Here is a 20,036-nt window from a genome sequence, read left to right on the forward strand (position 1 = left end):
TCAGCGGAAAAAGAGAGAACGACTACCAAGAGGCTGTATGAGAGATTTGGATTAGACTTGGACGATTGAAAGCTTTACATGATTTTCTAAGCGAATGGAATTGTGACGTTTATTGCGTTGTGAAATATTGTTGAAACAGTTGGAGAGATCATTTTACCAAGGGTCATACCAAATGGACGCTGTTCACTTTCTTTTGAAAAGATACCGTATTACTTCGAATAGACACCTCGGGCATTTAATAAATGCTTTATGGATTTTAGAAGGGACGTTCCAAAGAAATTTAAGAAAATATTTATAACTAAACTCACTTTGAAAAAGTGAAGGGGAACCTTACCTCGCCTTTCCATTATTATTTTTGTACAAATATGTCATTTTAGGACTAAGGGATGCAGAAACGGGTCAAAATCAGTTCGAATGCTAAGAGAATACAATTATCATCCTATATCTAAGTTTTTCTTTCATATCATACTCCCCTCCAGGCCTACAGTGTTTTTTCCTAAAAATAGTTTCAAAAGAGGGGTCTTTTTGTGTTCAAAGTAATACGGAGGTAACCTAAATTGAGTTTTCAGCTTTACTTTATCACTTATCCCTCGCTAAACCTTGTTGTTTTGAAATAAAATATACCCGTTGGTCAGATTAGTTCTGCAGTTTTTGCATGTTTGCTACGTTTCGTGTTGGTATGTACAATATAATATACGAATTATTTTTCTATGAAACACTATGACCCATAATAATTGAACTTATTGTTTCTTTTTAATATTCTGTCCCTGCTTTGATAAACGTCAATGTTCAAATTTTCGCACTTGCATCGTTATTCTTAATCGCAGACTCCTACAAAACAGGAGGTAGTATACTGTATACCGGTGGGAGCGCCAACATCGATAGCCTATCCAGCTCACACCCACCACCTCTTGTTAATTTTGTCCGTATCGTGCGTAACCCCTTTTACAATTGATTAACTTTGTCCACCGCCAGAAGATAAAAATGGGTCATCAGAGGGGATGGTGCAAATTCAGGCCTCCCACTGCAAAATCGTTAGATGCGGTCTTGCAAAATTCCGATATCTAAATCTAAAAACCGGATCCTCTAAACTTTCCAGTTGAGATTTTAAAAATTTTCCCGATATCTCCCCGATATCTGAAAGCGGGAAATTGACACTACTTCGTGACTTTTTACGTGAGATCAAAACAAACTTAGGAAGAGGCATGCCCGAATTTTTTGTTCAGAACAGCAAGTTTAATTGTTGAGAACAGCAAGTTTAAGAGTTTTATATATATTCTTCAACATCATTTCTTCGAGTCTCATCTCACATTTAACAGTTAATTTTATTTTTCAAATAGCAATGTGTGGAAGAACAGCAATGTAAGTTGAACAATTTTGTCCATAAATTTTCCTTCTTGCATCCTGTGGACCTGTGGGATTTCTGAGGGCAAAAGTTTTCACCAAAATTCGAAATTTCCAAGGCGAGAGAAGAAAATGTATTGATGATGATATATCTTTCTTTTTTCAGGTTTATGTGCATTTAAAAATCTCCTAAACGAAAAATAACCCTAAGGGCTTTCGAGCTCGAAAGGACATGAAATGAAAATACTATGTATACATACAGTAAAAGGAAGTTTACAATGTGTCATAATGAATAAACAACAATAACATTATAACATTACAACAACAACAGATTTAATTAAATCTGTATATAAATTGAATTGGGTGTGTAGAGAAGGAATAATACTTTATTAAGTGACGAACAGTCTTGATTTAAGTTTCTTGGTGAAATTCGAAAAGCTACTGGTGGATAAATCCAGGCAAAAATGGTTCCAACAATGAGGGCCTTAAAAACGAATGGGAGACCAGTGTGGAATCCATGCAACAGCCACGCTGAAGATATTTTGAGGATCAAGAAGGTTACACCCAATTGAGGACATTCTCACGCCGAATATATTCGGCATATACTGTGCATGAATTCCAGACTGGATGATGGGAGAAGGAGAGTCAGCAAAAACTAAAGTTGTATGAATTTCCAAGGCAATTGAATTAAAAAAGGCAAAAAAGAGTGGAATTTCAGATGCATTTTGCAAAAGTACATGGATTTTTATCGGAATTTCCGACCACCACTGGAAAAGAAAAATTATTTCCGAGGCAGGCTAGGCGGCAATCACAAATATCTTCATTTCGCGTCCTCGTTGGGTCTAAAAAGTGAGTCGGTCGGGCGGGCGATCGTAAAAAATTTTGGGTTTCCATTTTTCCATCCATTTTTGGAGTGCATTCTTGGAGGAAACTGCCAGCAGCCAAAACAACCGCGTGTAATGGGTGGTTTAAGATTATTGTCCTTTGAAAACACTGTGACCTCCGACCCCAAAATGGCGCATGTAATGATAAACAAAGTCAAAATGCTGCGATCATGCGCTAGAAATCGCTCGCAAAAAATCGGAAATAATAAAATTTTTGAACGAAGGAAAGGTCATTGACAGAAAAAGTCCGACAAATTTACCGACTACTCACCGACTCAATACACCGTTTAACAGTCTTGCCATCTCCACCGTAGAGGCGGTAGGTAAAAATGCTCACTTTAGTACTGTGGAAGGTTAGAGAAATGTAAACATTGCCATTTTTTTCTTTCCTTTAAACCAGGGGATGTCAATCGAAAAATTTGATTACCGAAATCAATCGAACTTAATCAAAGCCAATCGAATGATTGATTTTCGATTAGCCGAATTGATCGAACGCCAATCGAATTTCACATCTTTTTTTTGATTGGATTCGATTACCGTTCGATTGGTGTTCGATTGACGTTCGATTAGTTTCAATATCAGCTTCGATTATAATGTTCGATCAATTCGATTTATGTTTGATTACCCCCAGGAATTAAGCAAACATTCTTCCGCTAACTTCTTTTGGCGGGAAGGGAATTTCATGGTGGTGTTACAAAAAATCTTCCAAATTTAGCCCCGCAAAATTTAAACTTTTTAAAGTTAAATCGAAGTTGATCAAACGTTAATCGAAGTTGATCGAACGTTAATCGAAGTTGATCGAACATTAATCGAAGTTGATCGAACGTTAATCGAAGTTGATCGAACGTTAATCGAAGTTGATCAAACGTTAATCAAAGTTGATCAAACGTTAATCAAAGCTCGTCGAACTCAATCGAAACCAATCGAATTTCACATGTTTTTCGGTTTCGATTAGAATTCGATTGGCGTTCGATCAATTCGGCTAATCGAAAATCAATCATTCGATTGGATTCGAGTAAATTCGATTAATTCGATTGGTTCGATTGGCAATCAAACGTTCGATTGACATCCCCTGGTTTAAAGAGAATGTTTTAGATATTTGAACATGATATTAATGACAATTTTATGTATCTCTCCTGAAAATTTCACAAAAATTCATGTAAAGGAAAAGAAGTTATGATTAAAAGGAGTTCTTTACCTACCATTTCTCTGCTGGGTTTTCTTATGAGAACTGGATGTTTACCTACCATTTTTTACGGGGAAGAGTGAAGTTTCCCGTGGTTACCAAAATCAAAACAATGGAAAATTGTTCATACGTGTGCGCAGTCGACACTGTTAAACGGTCAGTGGTTTTTCCAAGCACTCAAATGCCTCCGTTAGACGGAGGCATTAAACTCAATTCAAATTGAGTTTCAGAAACTCAATTTGAAAGAAAATTTTCAGAAAAGAAGTAAAAGATCAAATTTCACCATAATAAAATACTTTCTCACTCTTTCTTCCCCTTATTTAAGCCCATTAAAAGGAATAAAATGAATAAAACTTGTAGTAAAAGTTATTCAGTTATCACAGCTGCAGTTGATTCTTTTAATTGAGTTTTATATACTACCCTCCTTCTATATCTACAATAAAGAAGAATATTTTTAATTGAGTTATTATATACTACCCTCCATCTTTATCTACAATAAAGGAGAAGATTTTTAATTGAGTTATTTTCTAATCTGAAAGTTTCTTATCGTTTTTCATTTCTACATATCTATATTTTTCATTAGTACGTTCAAGTAAAGTAGTGTTCTGGTTTAGAGGCACCACTTCCTTTTTTGGCATTTCTTTTATCCCCCATTTTGCTAAAATTAGCTCTAGATATATATCATTTGTTGTTTTATTTTTTATTTTTTTAAAAGATGAAATGAGTTCATCATCCTCCTCACTTAAGAGCTGGATAGTGAGACCTTTTGAGTTTCTTTTGAAAAACTTTTTTGAAGGTAAAGAACTTAGTTCTATAATGCTAAAAGTGCAAAATACATAAAAAATACATCCACTTCTTCTTTATTTTTGTAACTTTTTTCTAATTCTAGTAGAGTTTTTTTATCATTTGGGCAGTTCTGTACCATTTGTTACACCATTTTATACAGTTTTATTAAATTTGTTAAAAGAGTTGAGAGGACTTTTCAGTAATTCATTCATTTTGTTCATCGCTAAATTCTAGAAATTCATTCACTTTTAACCGTTTTAAAGTGCCAGTTAAGGCCAAATTATGCTCAGCTTTAGGGGGCTTTGCCCCCTGAACCCCCACCAGGGCTAGCCCTGGACCCACTGGGGGGCTCAAGGCGGCATTGCTTAGTGCTTGGAAAAACCCCTGAACGGTGTATTCTTCGGGCGACGCAAAACAAAGATATTTGTGATTGCCGCCCTAGACAATAAAAAATATGTTCCATTTGGGTCCTAAAACATCTTCAAATTCAGTCAGTCGGTCGGTTGGTAGTAAATATTTTCGCATTTTTAAGATCTAGTAAATCCTGGTGAATCAAGTTGGCAATCAACAGAATCTTATGCCGCCATCTTTAATTTGCCAAACTAAATGTGTGCGCACATGTGTTAACCTTAAAGCGGCCCTTTAGAATGGGACTCAATGTGGGTTAAGTAAACAAAAAATAATGATTCAAAGACATGCTCTGTTCGGCAGTGCCCGCCATTATGGGAAAGATCCGAACCTGCGAACAGCGCCCAAAAAAACCTGACGATTTTACCGACTTTCGGAATCGGGATTTTTTTGTAAATAAATATTTTGATTGTTGCCCTACTTTAAACTGCTATTTTCTAAAGTACTGTCACTCAACATCAATCTTTATGAAATTTCATTATTTTGTGACAAACAAGAAAATGCCTGGGGATGAAGAGTATACCTATGCAATACTAAAAACTGTGTCTTCTAGCTCATTTTTAAGGGAGAGACATAGTTCGGACCCCCCCCCCTTTCTTAAGGGGGGGATGACACCTTCCAAAAAAGTGAAGAAGGGGGGGCGATCAGAAATTTTCATTAAAAAGGGGGGATAGCAAGGAGGGGGGATCGTGATCGTTTAAGAAGGGGGGGGCTTCCCGGGGGGGGGGGGTACTTAGGCAAAATAGGTGTCAGGTATGTGCGAGCCATAAGGGTACCTTTTCTCATTCCTCAAAAGTCTCTCAAAGGGGTACAAATTCAAAAGTTAGTGTCTGAAAGGGTCCCAAAATCATGAAAATCAAAAATTTCTCTCTCAAAGGGTCACGATTTCCAAAAATTTTGACCAAAAATTGGTGAAAATCAAACCAAGATTTGGAAAAAATGGACCAAAATTTAGGAAAAAGTCTCTCAAAGGGTCCCAAAATCACCAAAATTTTGTCTCTCAAAGGGTCGATTTTCAATTTTTGGCTCGGACATACCCGTCACCTTGCAAACCTAGTACCCCCCCCCGGGGGGCTTACAAATATTGTAGATTATTTTCCAGCACTGTTATGAAATTTGGTCTGCATGAAAGGAAGTTCTTTATTTTCACTAAAAAGTGGTATTATATTTGCCAGACTTAATTTTTCTTTACTGTTTCCCTTCCCTTTTTACCATAAAAAATTTAGCCCAAAACCTTTGGGGGATTTAGGCATTTTTAAAGGTTGGGGGGATGCCAAGAAGGGGGGGATCATTCAATAAGGGGGGATCAGACCCCTTTCCGCACTATGGGAGAAAAGCTGCACAAGAAAATGGATAACTGAGTACCGTGAAGTCAGGTAACTTGCATCAGTGGAGAATTTTTCATATGCGAGTTGCGAGTTACGAGTTACGAGTTGTATTTTAACACACAAAATTCGCGAGTTGCAAATTGAAAGTGCGAGTTGCAAATTAAAAGTGCGAGCTGCAAATTAAAAGTGCGAGTTGCAAATTAAAAGTGCGAGTTGCAAATTAAAAACAAGTCTGAGCCTGTTATCTTAAATAATAGGCCGACCATAAAAAAATTTTCGTTTCCGGTCCACCGGGTGACGAAAAAAAAAGTCCTGCGGGCGGCCGGGAAAAATTTTTTTTTGGTCCTTTCTAATTAAAAAAATTAGGAAGAAAAAAATTCATCTCTCTGGCTGTTAGTGTCAAAGAAAGTATATTGCCACACATTCTGTCCCCTTTTTGTGTTGAATGAGTTTATTAGTTGTGTTTACTTTGTGATCTTTTTTTCTAAGAATCAACAAACCTTTCATTCTAATAAATTCATTTAATATGCATAACATTATTTATTTGATCTTTAACGTTCAGAAAGCCTCCTAGACAAACAAATATTTTCTTCACTCATTTAATATGCATAACACTATTTATTTGATCTTTAATACCCAGAAAGCATGCTAAACAAACAAACCTTTTTGAAGAGTGCAAGTGTTATAAAGCAACGATGTAACAGCCCAGCTGGCACACAACATTGTTTCAACGTCCCATAACCATAACGTCTTTTTAACGTTATATAAACGTCGAAACAACGTTGTGTGCCAGCTGGGAGTTTAAATGAGTAAAGGTTTTTAAGAAGAAAGTTTCCTCTGTTATCTATTTGGCTCTTATGAAAAAAAAATGCGGCTGGGTGACGACGAAAAAAATTTTCACCCGGCCGGTGAACCGGAAACTTTTTTTTTTTAGGGTCGGCCCAACAGCGCAAAAAAGCTTAAAACCCAAAGCAAAGCATGGAAAACCCAGCTAATATATATAAATAGATAAATATTGTCAAGAGGCAAACAATGGGAAGGGCAGTTTTAGAGATACAATTCTAATCAATTATTCTACTGTCCTTATTTTGATAAAATAACTTATTTTTATGAAATAATGATATGATGGTCAAATATAAAGCTTCTTTAATCAATCCCAGCAAAGGTTTGATCACTTTAAACTCGATGCTGATAATACAAAAGGATAGAAGTTGACACCCTATTCAAGCTTTAAAAGCTTTCAAATAGCTGTTCTACAATCATGGTCAAAATCTATTGAGAATTAAAAAAAACACAAGCTTATTTCCTCGTTTTTCAAAGTTTTCATCTTTTAAATTTAATCGGATATTTCAATTTGGCACAGCCTTATTGGACCATTTTTGAACATTTGGATCCTAAGGTCCTAAGACTTAAGTCTAGCGTTAAAACTCAGAGTTAAAATTCCACCCTTCCAACCAAATCTTTTGTGGTTTTGAAAATTCGTGGGAATTTCTCTTTTTTCTAAAATATTACGACCATGATTGTACACGTTTTGCACGTGATCTTATAATTACCGACAAAATACTAAGCGGGAAGATCAAATCGAAGTCCTTGATTGAATGCAGCTATATAATAAAACCTCTTCTTGTAAATATGCTAGTTAACTCTGAAAAATATAAACAATAAACAAATGTCAATATAATGTAAGAATGGCACAATGGCGTACTGTAGGTGAAACAACCCCTCAGAGCCACCATTCTCAGCCTGTTACCTTGTTACCCTGTGTTACCCCGTGTTTCCCTTTTTAGTAACAACGCCTCCAAACCTCTTACCCCCGACCGGGAGCACTTTTCTCTACAGTTACACTCATGCAATGTAAGTACATATACTTTTTGTGCATTTTTTCTTTCTCCACCAAATGTTTGCTCTTTTTATGTATAATAGTGAGCAGCAATAATCATTTAAAGAAATATCTTTTCTTTTATCAATAGAAATGTTTTTCACCCTTACAGTATACTGACTTTTCGATTTGCAACTTGCACTTTTTGATTTGCAACTCGCGCTTTTAATTTGAAACTCGCACTTTTAATTTGCAACTCGCAAATTTTGTGTGTCTCTCATAACTTGCAACTCACGATTTTATTTTGTTAATATGCAACTCGTAACTCGTGAAAAGTAACTGGCAACTCGTGGTTCTGAATGCAACTGGTAACTTGCAACTCGCATCTTATCATATCACCATCAGTGGAGGGAACCTTGCATAGCCATCAAATGAGTGACCAATCAAAGCAGCAAAATTTCAAAACAAATGAACTACGCAGCTCCGCTTGCAGCTCTACTCTACCATTTTAATGCAGTTTTATCACAACAAACTTTCGTTTTACCACAGAAAAAAGAGAGTGGCGCGTTGTGCCATGAAACTTTTTAACAATAGAACTACTTGCTAAAAAAACAAAAATTTCTGCTCTATATGTGCAAAACGAAAAATTCCTTCTGTTTTCTCAGAGCTCCTTGATTCAAAGTACCAATGTACCACAAATGAAGTTCCTAACACCAAGTGATAAATTTCTTTTTCATTTTCATCTTCTTTCTCAAAAAGAAAAAGTACTCTGATTTATCTTTTTACGTAATGTTATAATGATTTATGTTGAAATTTTACAAAATTGTTGACAGAAGGCAAGCAAAATTTAATGCATTGAATTATCCATCTAAAATTGTTTCAAACTTCACTGAAACTCGTTTCTAGGGAATGAATCTGAATCTCAAATTTGCCAGAGATTTTATTCCTCCATTTGAAATAAACTGTCTCTATGAATAGTATGAATACAACAACAAGGAATCCAAATCCCAAGACAACAACCATACCTCCAAAATATTCAAACTCTAATCGAAATGCTTTTGTTTCTGTTTTTTCACATGTTTTAAACCATTTGTTACTCAATTGTTCAATTGTTCCTCTTTCTTTCATCTGGCGAATGACATTTGACAATATCAAAGTCAGCTTGCTATTCTTCCTTGTACCAAATGAATTAGGAACAGCAAATTTTTCTGCTCGTAAAATGAGACCTTCACAAAATTTGTTTTTTGTCTTTTGAATATTTGCTAACCACCAATATTCATCAATGAACGCATCGAGTTCACTTGAAAGAAAAGAAAAAACAAGATTGCTATTGTATTCTCAGCAATCAGGTAACCATCAAACTGGGGGGAGGGGGTACCTAGGCAAAAGGAGGGTAAGCGTATGTGCCGCCCTTAAGGGTCCGTGTTTTGGATCTTCAAAATCCTAATAAGGGTCATAAAAATCACAAAAATCCAATTCCAGACACACTTAGGCCTTATAAGGGTTGTAATATTATTATAGTGCAAATTCCATATTGTGACCCTCAAAAGCCTAAATATTTAGTAAAATAATCCAAAATAAGAGTCATTAAACTCACAAAAATTAATCTAAGGGTCCGTTTTGGTCCCTCTAAGGGCCATCAATAGTTGGACGGCACGTACCCCTCCCCCTGAGCCATCAACATTTTGTTATTCAAAACTTGTATTCAATCATGTTAAATTATATTGAGTCTTACTCAGTTAGATGTAGCCCATTATTGGAAAGAAGATTAAAAGCCTTTTTTATTTTTTATCTCTTACCCTGTCAGAACTTTTTCCATACCCTCCATCGGGCCGCCACTTACAATATAAGAATATACAAAATCTTTGTATGCTTTCCTCCACAATGGTTGTGTTTGTAGCATTGTTTCTATGGAAGTTGACTCAGCACAACCATATCGGAAACCCTCAGTTGGTTGAATTATCTGAAAATAGAAAGTTTGTCTTGTCTAATTTTATGCTGTTTTCCAGCTACTTTATGAGTTTCAGACTACAAGCTTGATGGGATTATCTTCAAAAACGGACGGACAGATTTCGTTTTCAAGCTATAGAAAGGAAATTATTTCAATTCCAAATAATTTTAAACTGACCTTTTCATCGTACATTCCTTTAAAATTAGCATATCTATCAGACAGTACCGTTGAAGCAGTCAGATTTGCTGTATAAGTTGACATAATTATCATTAAAGCAACGGCATAACAAATGGATAGCAGTCGAGCAGACCAATAAATGGGTGTTTTCCCAACAAGATCACGCTGGAATGTTAAACCTGCACCATAAGTGAAAGAGTTTTCAAGTGTATATGAGTTAGATGTCGACGAATCATCAAACTTTGAGGTTATCTTTTCCATCATATAGGTAGTATAGCAGAAAACTGGTAAAATTATAACCAATGCAATCATTAAATTCGAATCGATGCTTTCTGTGAATTTCCAGTTAAGGAACTTCAGCTTTTTCGGTCGATTTCCAAGTGCCATTCCAAGTCTAGTCAGGAAGATTTCTTCAGTAAAATCAATAACTTGAAGTCTAGGATGTGTTATTGTTAGTCCTGTTATAGCGACATCAGCTCGACCTTCTTTTAATTCGAGCACCACTCCATTCCATTGGCAAGTTGAATGATTTTCAACATCAGTACAATTGCTGTATGCACCAAACTTTGAATCTGGAACTGCATACAATTCCCAGTCAAAACCAACTTCTTGAAACATTTCTAAAGCTACATCAATCAGGAAACCAGCACAGCAGTGTTTCTCCCAACTCTTTGCTCCATCTTTTGGGATGAGACACAAATATTGGCGTTTACCACATACTAATTCCCCAGTCAGTTGGTTTTTTTGCACAGGAAGGGTAAACATATTATCGTGTAACAAAATCCCAACCACTTTTAATGTTTTACGATTTCTTTTGGTGCATCTTTGTCGTGCTTCTTTTACTAGCTCTAGTGATTTCTCGTCTTGAAGACTATAATGTGAAAATTATTTAGTTATTAGTCAAAAAACTTTACTCTTTGAATATAGTTTTAATAATTTCAAAACAAAGATCTATCATAGTTTAGTCTCCTGTCTGATTGAAAAAAGGTCCTTAATAAGAAAAAAACCAAAATACCAAAGTGATCCTAAGAAAAAGATGTCTTTGAGGTTTTCAGTAAATATTACATGAGCTTACAACGAGAAGTTATGATGTGGAGAAGTTATTTCGTAGGTGCAATGCCCTTCAAGATTCTTTTTTTGAAATGGAACAGTTTCTAATACAAATCGGATCCAAAAAAACTTTGTATATTCGTTTCTCGTCAGGAAATCAATCAGCAGCTTCCATTCTGCATCTTCTAGCACAGTTAAAATGGTTGCAGACTTCAGGTTCTTTTCTATATCATTTAGAATAGTATTTATTAGAGTCTCATTAAATGTCCCAGTGAAGCTGTAATTTATTGTGCTCGTTTGCTCTTGTTCAATAGATTTTTGGTGTCTTCTTTTCATGTGATTTCTTTGAGTTATAATCACCAATTGGTCATCAGTATTCTTATGTAACAATGAAATAAAATGTCCAAAGTTTTCCATTTGAGCTGCCAAATTATCTGAACAGGTCTAGAAATGAGTGAGAAAATATTTATTCGAGTACTTTATGTTCAGAAATCAGCACTGGTGTCTTAAAAAACCAACGGTGGAATAGAAAATTGTACCTCTTCTAAAACATTGAGAGAATTAAAAGTCTAATTTGATCAAAGGCAAGGTACTTCTTTTTTAACTGATAGTTGAAAATTTTTTTAAAAATTATAACGGAGGGTTTCTTATAAGGGGTTGTGAAAAAAGGTAAACTAAACAAGTACTGTAAACGTTCTGAAAGGTGACAACTGGAAAGTGGAAACATGGAAAGATGAAAACAGAATGATCAACCAACTTACTTTGTTGTCTTTTGCAGGGATAAAAACTTCGTTTACATTTGAAGCCAATGAGCTCGAACTTTTCTTGCATATTTTCAATGTGTCTGCTTGAAACCCATCTTTTGCGATAAATAGTAGTATTGCAATATGTAGCAGCATGTTACCATTTGGTTTTTCTACAATCATTTTTTTCTTGAATTGCTTAAAAGAATTAAAAAATGTGCCAAATTCTTTGTAGCTATTTTTATGTGAAATAATCACAATTCACTAATCATAAATCATGGCCTTTTTCAAAAATGATTAGTTGACATAATTCTCGTAGCTTAAAATTTGAAAAAGAGGACAAAAAATGAAATATGAATTTGTCAATCTTACTTCAAAAACTGTATTTTGAGAATTATGCTCCATATGAAAAAGTTATTTTATTGAATTGAGTGAGAAATAGAATTAATTTTTTTTGTAAAAATATGTACGGTGTCAATCTTTCTGTATTAAAAATTGATGTTATCCTACTAGGCCTCTTTTAAGGGCTCTGGTCATAGTGAAAAATCAATTTCAGAATTTGAAGATTAAACCTTATGTTTTCGCTTCTTTGACATGTTTAAGAACAAACTGTTTTTGAAAAAATGAATTTAAGTAATTACATCATGAGTAATTAAGGAATAAGTGTGGTATGGACCTTAATAAAACGTCATAACGACGCTATTTATATACTTTTCACAAAAAAAGCCTAATCTCCTTGGGGAAATTATTTTATTGTCTCAAACTTTTTTTAAATTAATGACAAATAATTTCTTTATTTATATTTTTTCGGAAAAATTTTCTATTTGGCTACATCCCAAGTTATAGCTAATTTCGTATGGAAATTTAGTGGAGAAAATTGCCAAAAATGAGGTTTTTTGGAGATTTTAAAGGAAAGATACTTCCACAAATATTTTCCGAAATTGTATTTTTAGATACTAAATAGATTCCAAAATGTTTGATTTTTACCGAGATTAGGGCTTTGAAAGGTGAAATACTCTTCTTCGAAAAACTCTTCGTTTTCTTCTTCATTTAATTTTTTCATTTCAATTTTTCGATTTTTAAATTCTAAAAAGGTAGGTTTAACAGGACATATAAAAAAATCTTTTTAAAATGCAAATGCAATTTAAGTTGGTGTAAAATCGAAAAATGTCCAGAGCCTTTAAGAGGAATGCAAGTATTATATGAAACCATGATGGAACTAGAAATGAATACAACATGACGAACAGGTCCGGCGGAAGCAGGGAGAGTGGGGAGACTTCAGCCTCCCAACTTTTAAGCAAATGAGATTTTTTTCTCAAATTCCTAGAAAATGTTTTCGCATTTTAAGCCTTTAGCCTCCCCACTTTAACGGTTGTTTCGCCGAGCTTGAAGAAATCTATTCCATCATGCCGTCTTTTAATGGCCTCAAAAAGAGCTAATCAATCAATGCTATCTACCTGATTGACTATTTATAATAAGCATGCATGTAACCCAAATCCTATAAAAAACTGCACAGACTTTTGTTTCATTAATATTTCTCTCTCTCTCTCTCGTTTGAGATCCAGGAAGCTTTTAACAGTTTCTTCTCTCTTTTCTTTTAGAACGAAATCTGCAGGGGAGATAGCGGATGCTTGTTCGTACAGAGGGAGAAATAATGAAGTACAAAAGCCAACTTGGAAAGGAAACGGATCCAAAACGTACAATGGCTCATATAATAAAGGTCCAAAATCCTGCTCGTGAGTAAAAGAAATTATAATTATATCTATAATCATTATTCGTCTAGTGCCACTCTAGGGAGGGGGTGCCAATAATCAATTTTATCCACACCCTTACACCGTGCAGTAACAAAAAAATCGTACCCTCGTACCCAGTGCATTTTGAAAATCGTTATTTTGGCAATTTTTTTAAATCTTCATAGATTAATTGAATGAAATTTTCATCCTAAAAGGATGTAAACTTGTCTTTCCGTTTTGTCAACATGCATTCGGGCTGCCTTGAAAACGAGGTACATGCTGTCGGTCAATCTGCCTTGCTGTCCCTTCAGGCTTGGGGACACGAAAAGTTTTTTTCGCGCTGGTGCAATGCAACATGCTAAATTTTTTTTCTTCCTATTGAAAAATTTGACCACTATGTTTTTTATATATTTTCACAGACCGATCTTGTTGCAAAACCGTTTACAACACAGTGGAACAAATGAAGAACTAAGCGAAAGAATCATTATGCCCATGCAATGGGGAATGGTCCCTTCATGGCACAAAGGAGATCCCAAGAAATTCAACTTTAACATGATCAACTGCCGGTGTGATACCATCACTGAAAAGAAATCTTTCGCCAAAGCTTTGGAACATGGACAACGATGTGTAGTGCTTGCTGAAGGGTGAGTTCCATTTCTTGATCCATTTTTTTCATTGTTTATTACCCAGTGTAACACTCATTGTCACAAGCCCAGTTGGAACACCGCCCACTGGACAAATCGGCCAAAGAATCGTTGCTTGTGAGAACAATCAATTTTCTACCTCGGTCGACACAATAAGCTATCTTCCTCATTTCTGGATTTTCATTAGTCTTTTGAACCGTGAAGAATAAAGTTTTCTCATTTGCAATCTACCTAAGGTCGAAAATGTTTCACTGGAGCACTGGGAAGGAATGATGGAATGGGCTTTTTTCTTTCTTTAACATAAGATTGAGAAGCGAAAGATACTGTTTTATCATCGATTTTAAAATAAAACATTTTCATACTCCTTTTATGAAATATGTGACATTTTAGGTTCTATGAATGGCACGCGGAGAATGGAAACAAGCAGCCTTATTATATACAACTAAAAGATTCGATCACTCCGCATCTGCAATTTAACAAAGAAATCGAAAATGAAGAAGATGGAAGTTGTCAAACGAAGAAAAGTGGAAAACAATTATTGACAATGGCTGGACTATTTGATAAACACGTTTCCGAAGAGGTACAATAACTTCCATTTTGGCTTCACCACCGAACAAGCAAAATTCTTAATTTTTAGTTGCCATATTAAAAAGTACAGCTACTATCATAGTCGAGGACCATTTTTAATATTCAAAATTTGTATTGGTTAATTGTCGATTTCTTCTTTTTCAAACATTTTTTGTTTTTAGTGTGTTTGGCATTTATTCTTATCTCAACACTACTTTCTAACCCTACTTTAAAATACTAATTTATCTCTCTTGTTTAGCAAGGGGAACTTTACACGTACACCATAATCACTGTTGATTCTTCATCTTCTATTAAATGGCTTCATCATCGAATGCCTGTGAGTTTCACATGTTTTCTTTTGTGAACCTCTCAGTCTGAGAACTCCCGTTGTTAGCGAAATAAATGTTGAACTGAAAATCTACATCAGCAATGTGTTTAATGAAAATGATGAAGGTCTTATAGTTATGGAAGATTACAACCTCTTTATACCAATGTGTTACTGATACGTATTTACTCCTAGAAACTTTTGGAAATTATGTCGTTGATTTTTTATCATGTTAACTTCATTTTAGGCAATATTGGAAACACCAGAGAGTGTCGAGAGATGGTTAGATGCGGCAAACGTCTCCGACGAAAAGGTGAAAAAATAAACGCTTTTGAAAAGGAATTGATAGTATAATTTTGCCGAGAGTGAGGCATTCTTGGGAACCGGTTGTTTTTAAGTCGGAAAATTCAGTGGGGATGGAAAAAATAGTATTTGTTTTTTTGCGAGATAAAAAGTTAAAATAAAATCTTCCACTGGGGACAATATTTTGAGGGTTCTGATCGGATCTGTGAGAGGGAGGTTACGATAAATGATAGATTTGCATTAACATTTTCTTCTACTGGTTCCTCATAATATTCCACCACACTGACTTTGTTACTTCATGGCAACAAGACGTTATTGATTTCTTCTACTTTAGGCGTTGGAATTATTAAAACCTACCAATTGTTTGGAATGGTATCCTGTATCAGAAGTTGTGAACAATGTGCGAAATGATACCAGTGATTGCATCAAGAAAATCGATCTGTAAGTCGCGTTTCTCATATTTATCGGCCCTTCACAATCCTTTCTACGGGATCCTACTTTGTTTTCAAATTAACATTGACGCTTTCTTATTCGACGTTCTATTACATACGCTCCCTTATGCGATATATCAACAACGTCTCACTGTACTGTCGTTTTTTGGGCGGTAAACTTAATGGAAGTTTCATTGAAAACAATGTTTATCGTCCGTCATAAATTTACGACGCCCTTTATTGGAAGAGTTTTTGGAACTATTTACCAGGATACGGGATAATTATGATAGATACATGTTATTGTTATTGCACTTGTAGTTGTAAGCATATCTAGGCTCAGATATGGGGAAAATTAAGCATATGGCAAGCATTACTTGAGTCCACGAAAAATATTTTTTCCTGATTTTGGCTTTTTTTGGCTGGAATTTTAAGACTTTTCAGTCTTGCCCTAAATTCTTTCTTTGGATAAAAGCATCCCTCGAGCATTTTTGTCAGCCTTATTAAGCTTTCGACCTAAGCATCTCTGAGGCTATTTTCGGATTTTTATGCTTACAAAAAAAACATGTAGTAATTTAATTTTTTTTCCATAGAGCAAAAATCAAGGCAAGGAAAGCGAAATCGGGTATGCTTATGGCCAACTGGTTAAAAAAGGGCGAAAAACGAAAAAGTGTAGACGAAAGCGAAAGTGCGCACAAGAAGACCAAATAAACGTCGGAAAAAGACTCTCAGACGTCAGAGAGATTTTATTCTGTGTTCTTGATGAATGAAGAAAGAAACAGCCATCATTTGAAAGATAAGACATCCTGGTCATTCCGATATACTCTCAGGTCTCTCTAATAGACAGGGTCTGGAATTAGAAAGGGGGGGGGGTACCGTGAGTTTCAAGAACATCTATTAGAGACCAGAGAGAAAATAATTTTAGTTAGCTTTGTAATATTTTGTTACATACACATACTTCACGTTTACAAAAATCAAAAATTAACTTCAATTGCTGTTTTACCTATTGGGTTGTTATTAAATTTGACAAAGATGTTTTCTTGGGATTTAATTTTTCAGTTGTAATTTGGCAAATTTTGTAGGGAAGCGCGGCGTTGTGATGCCGCATCACCGACTTTATTCTCACGGCTGTATCTTCTGGCTGATGCTGGACACCCTTAAATAGAAGACATTGCATTGCCCGAAAATTCGAATGTTTGTTTGCGTGCAAAAAATAAGAAAATCATTTGAACACAAAAAAATCAAAAACAAACTCAGACCCAAATAGGGAGAAAGTTTTTTAGTGGAAACAAAACAAAGAAGTTTTATCATCTACCAGGAAAAATGGATGGGACTCGACGAAGTAGTTTGTTTGAAGTCAACAAAACTCCTGCTGAAGATCCAGGGTCAAGCTCGCTCAGTTTATCTGAAATTCCAAGCGTTTCTAAAAGAGGTAATTGCTTTTTCTTTTAAACCACTGCACCACAAAATCTTAATTAGGCAAGGATGGGATTTTCTTATTTTTCTTCTCCTTTTCTTAGAGAGTTTATCAAACAAAATTGTCTCGAAAATAAAATTAAGAAAATTCTTAGTACTAAGTTGTCTTCGACCATCCTGTTTTTTTTGTCCAGAGCACCCAGGGGGGGAGGCAGTGGGATTGCTTAAGGTACCGCTGGTCAGGGTACCTTTTTCAACCTCCACGAGTCCCAGGTATAGGGTCACAAAAACACAAAAATAGAAAAATCAGTCCCTCGTAGGGTGCCTTTTTTGGAAAATTTGGAGAATTTTAAGTAGAAAATTTGAGAAAATTTTGGAATTTCAGTCCCATTCAGCAGACCCTGCATTCAGGGTCACTTTTTTCGCAAATTTTGGCAAAAATTTTGAAATATCGAGTCCCTCCAGGTCCCTCGTATAGTAGGGTCCATTTTTCGAACCTCAGCGGAGCACCCCCGTCGGTTGACAAGGGTAGTACCCCCCTCCCCCCGGGACTCGAAATTCGCCAAATTTAGCAAATTAATTTTTTAGGTCATTCGCCAAAAGTTCTCGCCAAAATTAAAAAAATCGTTGATTCGCCAAAATTTTGGTATTTTGCATAAATAACTTCTGGAGTTCTCGCCAAAAAAAGTTCCCTTAAGGTATGTGCCGATGTGCCAAAGAATTGGCTTTAAGAATCGCACCCAATCAGTTAAGCAAAAAAATGGTGAAATTTGTACCCTACACAGTGCATTTTTCTCTAACTGTCAACTCTTTTAGAGCAAAGAAATCAGAATTTTCGGTAGAGTTTTCCAAAATGACCAGACATGAAAAGTTTTTGTGAAATTTATATATTTTTTGGCGTTTTAAGACAAAATCAAGGCAATATCCACCAGTCTCTCGTACTAAAAATCCTACTGGACAATAGCGAACCTCCGAATCTTTTTGCCTAATATTTTGCAAATTCGAGATATGTGACGATTTGAAATCTCTTTAAATTGGCTCTTACACCGTTTTCGAGCCCTCACTTTGCAATTTTCAGAAGAAATCACCTTCGTTTTCCTAGGGGCCTTCACCCAGAGTACCAACCCCCTACAATCAAGCACGGAAGAGTATACCACCCAGTACACGCACGGGAAACCCAAAGGTTGTCCGAGTTAATGAAATTTTGAATTTTTAAGATTTTTGAGGGTTCTTGTGGGATTATTTTTAGAGGCCTTTGGAAAGTTGCGGGAGATCTTTTTCTAAACAAAGTTGTTTACGTAAACTGTTTTTTATTCCAGCACAAAGAATGGTTTACGAAAACACTTTCAAAATAGAACCTGATAGAAAATGTGAAGTGAGCAATATTAAACCCATGATTGAGCAGATCTTGGAAGATATATTTGGTAGTCAAGCGTATGACCCTTACGAGTGTGGACTATTGTGTAAGAAAGCAAGTACAGCCATCAAGGACGCTGTCAAGCAGTTGAGAATGGAACGATATAAATATGTAGTTACTGTCACGTGTTCACAAAATGTAGGACAAGGGGTCAAACAAGCAAGCCGTTTCTTATGGGACGCCAATCGTGATAATTGGGTGGATGCTACTTTCACTAATACCACATTGCAAGCACAAGCTGTATTATATGCACTTTATTACGAATAGATTCTGATAATTTCCAGTGCTAGGAATAGATTTGTTTTTGAATTTAAGCATTTTGATCTAATATTTATCAAATAATTTTAATCTTATTCAATTGTACATAGTTGTAATTGAAATTTCAGTACTCTTTTGAAGGTTCAGAGCTCCCATCAATGGNCGTTGTGGCAGGGGGGGGGGGCGGGGCCATGCCCCCCCAGCGGAGCTTTTCTGAAGGGGCGCCGAAGAGCAAGAGGCGCCGAAAAAGATTTTTTTAAACGCCCCAATCTTAGAAATCATACTTTATACTCCTGAAATTGCGCCAGGACCAATTTTACTGAGATAATTTTAAATTACTTGCAATTTTTTTTCTCGCTCGCTTCGCTCGCAATAAAGTTAATTGGTAACTTCTTTATAATCTAGCTAATTTACAAGTTTTTTTGTGTACAATATAGCATTATTAAGGTGGGAGTCACATGAAGTTTTGAGATTTGGTGAAAAAATGATCGATTTCGAGATTTTGCGCGTTTAATGACCCTATACCCTTTCTGAACACACTCTGAAAATTTTAAGGTCGTAGCATATATATTTCCTGAGATATAAGGATTTTTCTAGACCCTGATCTAAAGTATTTTCCTTAGCAACGAAAAATCATACCCGTTGCTAGGGCCTGATTTCTTTATGGCTGATCTAAACATAGGATCATGACATACCAAACGAAAGATCTTTTTACGCCCTTTTCGGGCGTCTAAATCAATACCGCCTTTTTTTCGCGGGATTTCCTAATATGACGTAATCAAAGATGGTAACCAAAGAAATGATATTTTTAAAAGCATACAAATTTTGGAGGCTGTCAGCAGTGTTTTTGACTATGAAAAACTGCTTTAATTTGGAAATGTTGGATTGACTGATGACATTTTTAGCTCTTTAATGTCATTCTTCTCAACTAAGAAAGCTTGAGCTAGGTGAAACCAAAGACTTGATTCTCAAACTCAACGTTTTCGATATATGAACTTAGTTTGACGACACCGGAAAACTTATTGAAGGACAAAGACCAAAGGCATATTCAATGATGTATCTATTTAAAGATCCAAGTGTTAAAGGAATTGAAAGCCTGGAGGCTGGTTTAACAATTGTGTGTGATGAATTATTGAAGGTCTGGGGCGCTCCCTCCGGCTCCGCCCTCTGGCTGGATTATTTACATTCACGAAGAAATCGTGCACGACTAGATGTCCAAGTGGATTCTTGTATCACAACAGATCAACTTTAGATTAACCTATAACTGGC

The 20,036-nt window shown here is 35.6% G+C and overlaps 2 protein-coding genes across 2 annotated transcripts; both read left to right on the forward strand.

The window, feature by feature from the left end:
* Positions 1-1,198: 1,198 nt before the first annotated feature.
* LOC136816776 (abasic site processing protein HMCES-like) lies at positions 1,199-16,667 on the forward strand. The gene is made up of 8 exons (XM_067073098.1): positions 1,199-1,362; positions 13,278-13,412; positions 13,829-14,053; positions 14,444-14,633; positions 14,880-14,957; positions 15,193-15,258; positions 15,583-15,689; positions 16,270-16,667. Exons 1-8 carry the CDS (start codon positions 1,343-1,345, stop codon positions 16,385-16,387), a joined length of 939 nt encoding a protein of 312 aa, XP_066929199.1. The 5' UTR covers positions 1,199-1,342; the 3' UTR covers positions 16,388-16,667.
* A 274-nt stretch (positions 16,668-16,941) lies between these two features.
* Positions 16,942-18,921, forward strand: LOC136816815 (dynein light chain Tctex-type 5-like). Its single transcript, XM_067073139.1, has 2 exons — positions 16,942-17,108; positions 18,412-18,921. Exons 1-2 carry the CDS (start codon positions 17,000-17,002, stop codon positions 18,774-18,776), a joined length of 474 nt encoding a protein of 157 aa, XP_066929240.1. The 5' UTR covers positions 16,942-16,999; the 3' UTR covers positions 18,777-18,921.
* The last annotated feature ends 1,115 nt before the right edge of the window (positions 18,922-20,036 follow it).

Source organism: Clytia hemisphaerica, unplaced genomic scaffold, assembly GCF_902728285.1.
Source record: "Clytia hemisphaerica strain Z4C2 unplaced genomic scaffold, Clytia hemisphaerica genome assembly, whole genome shotgun sequence".
In the NCBI taxonomy this organism is placed as follows: Eukaryota; Metazoa; Cnidaria; class Hydrozoa; order Leptothecata; family Clytiidae; genus Clytia; species Clytia hemisphaerica.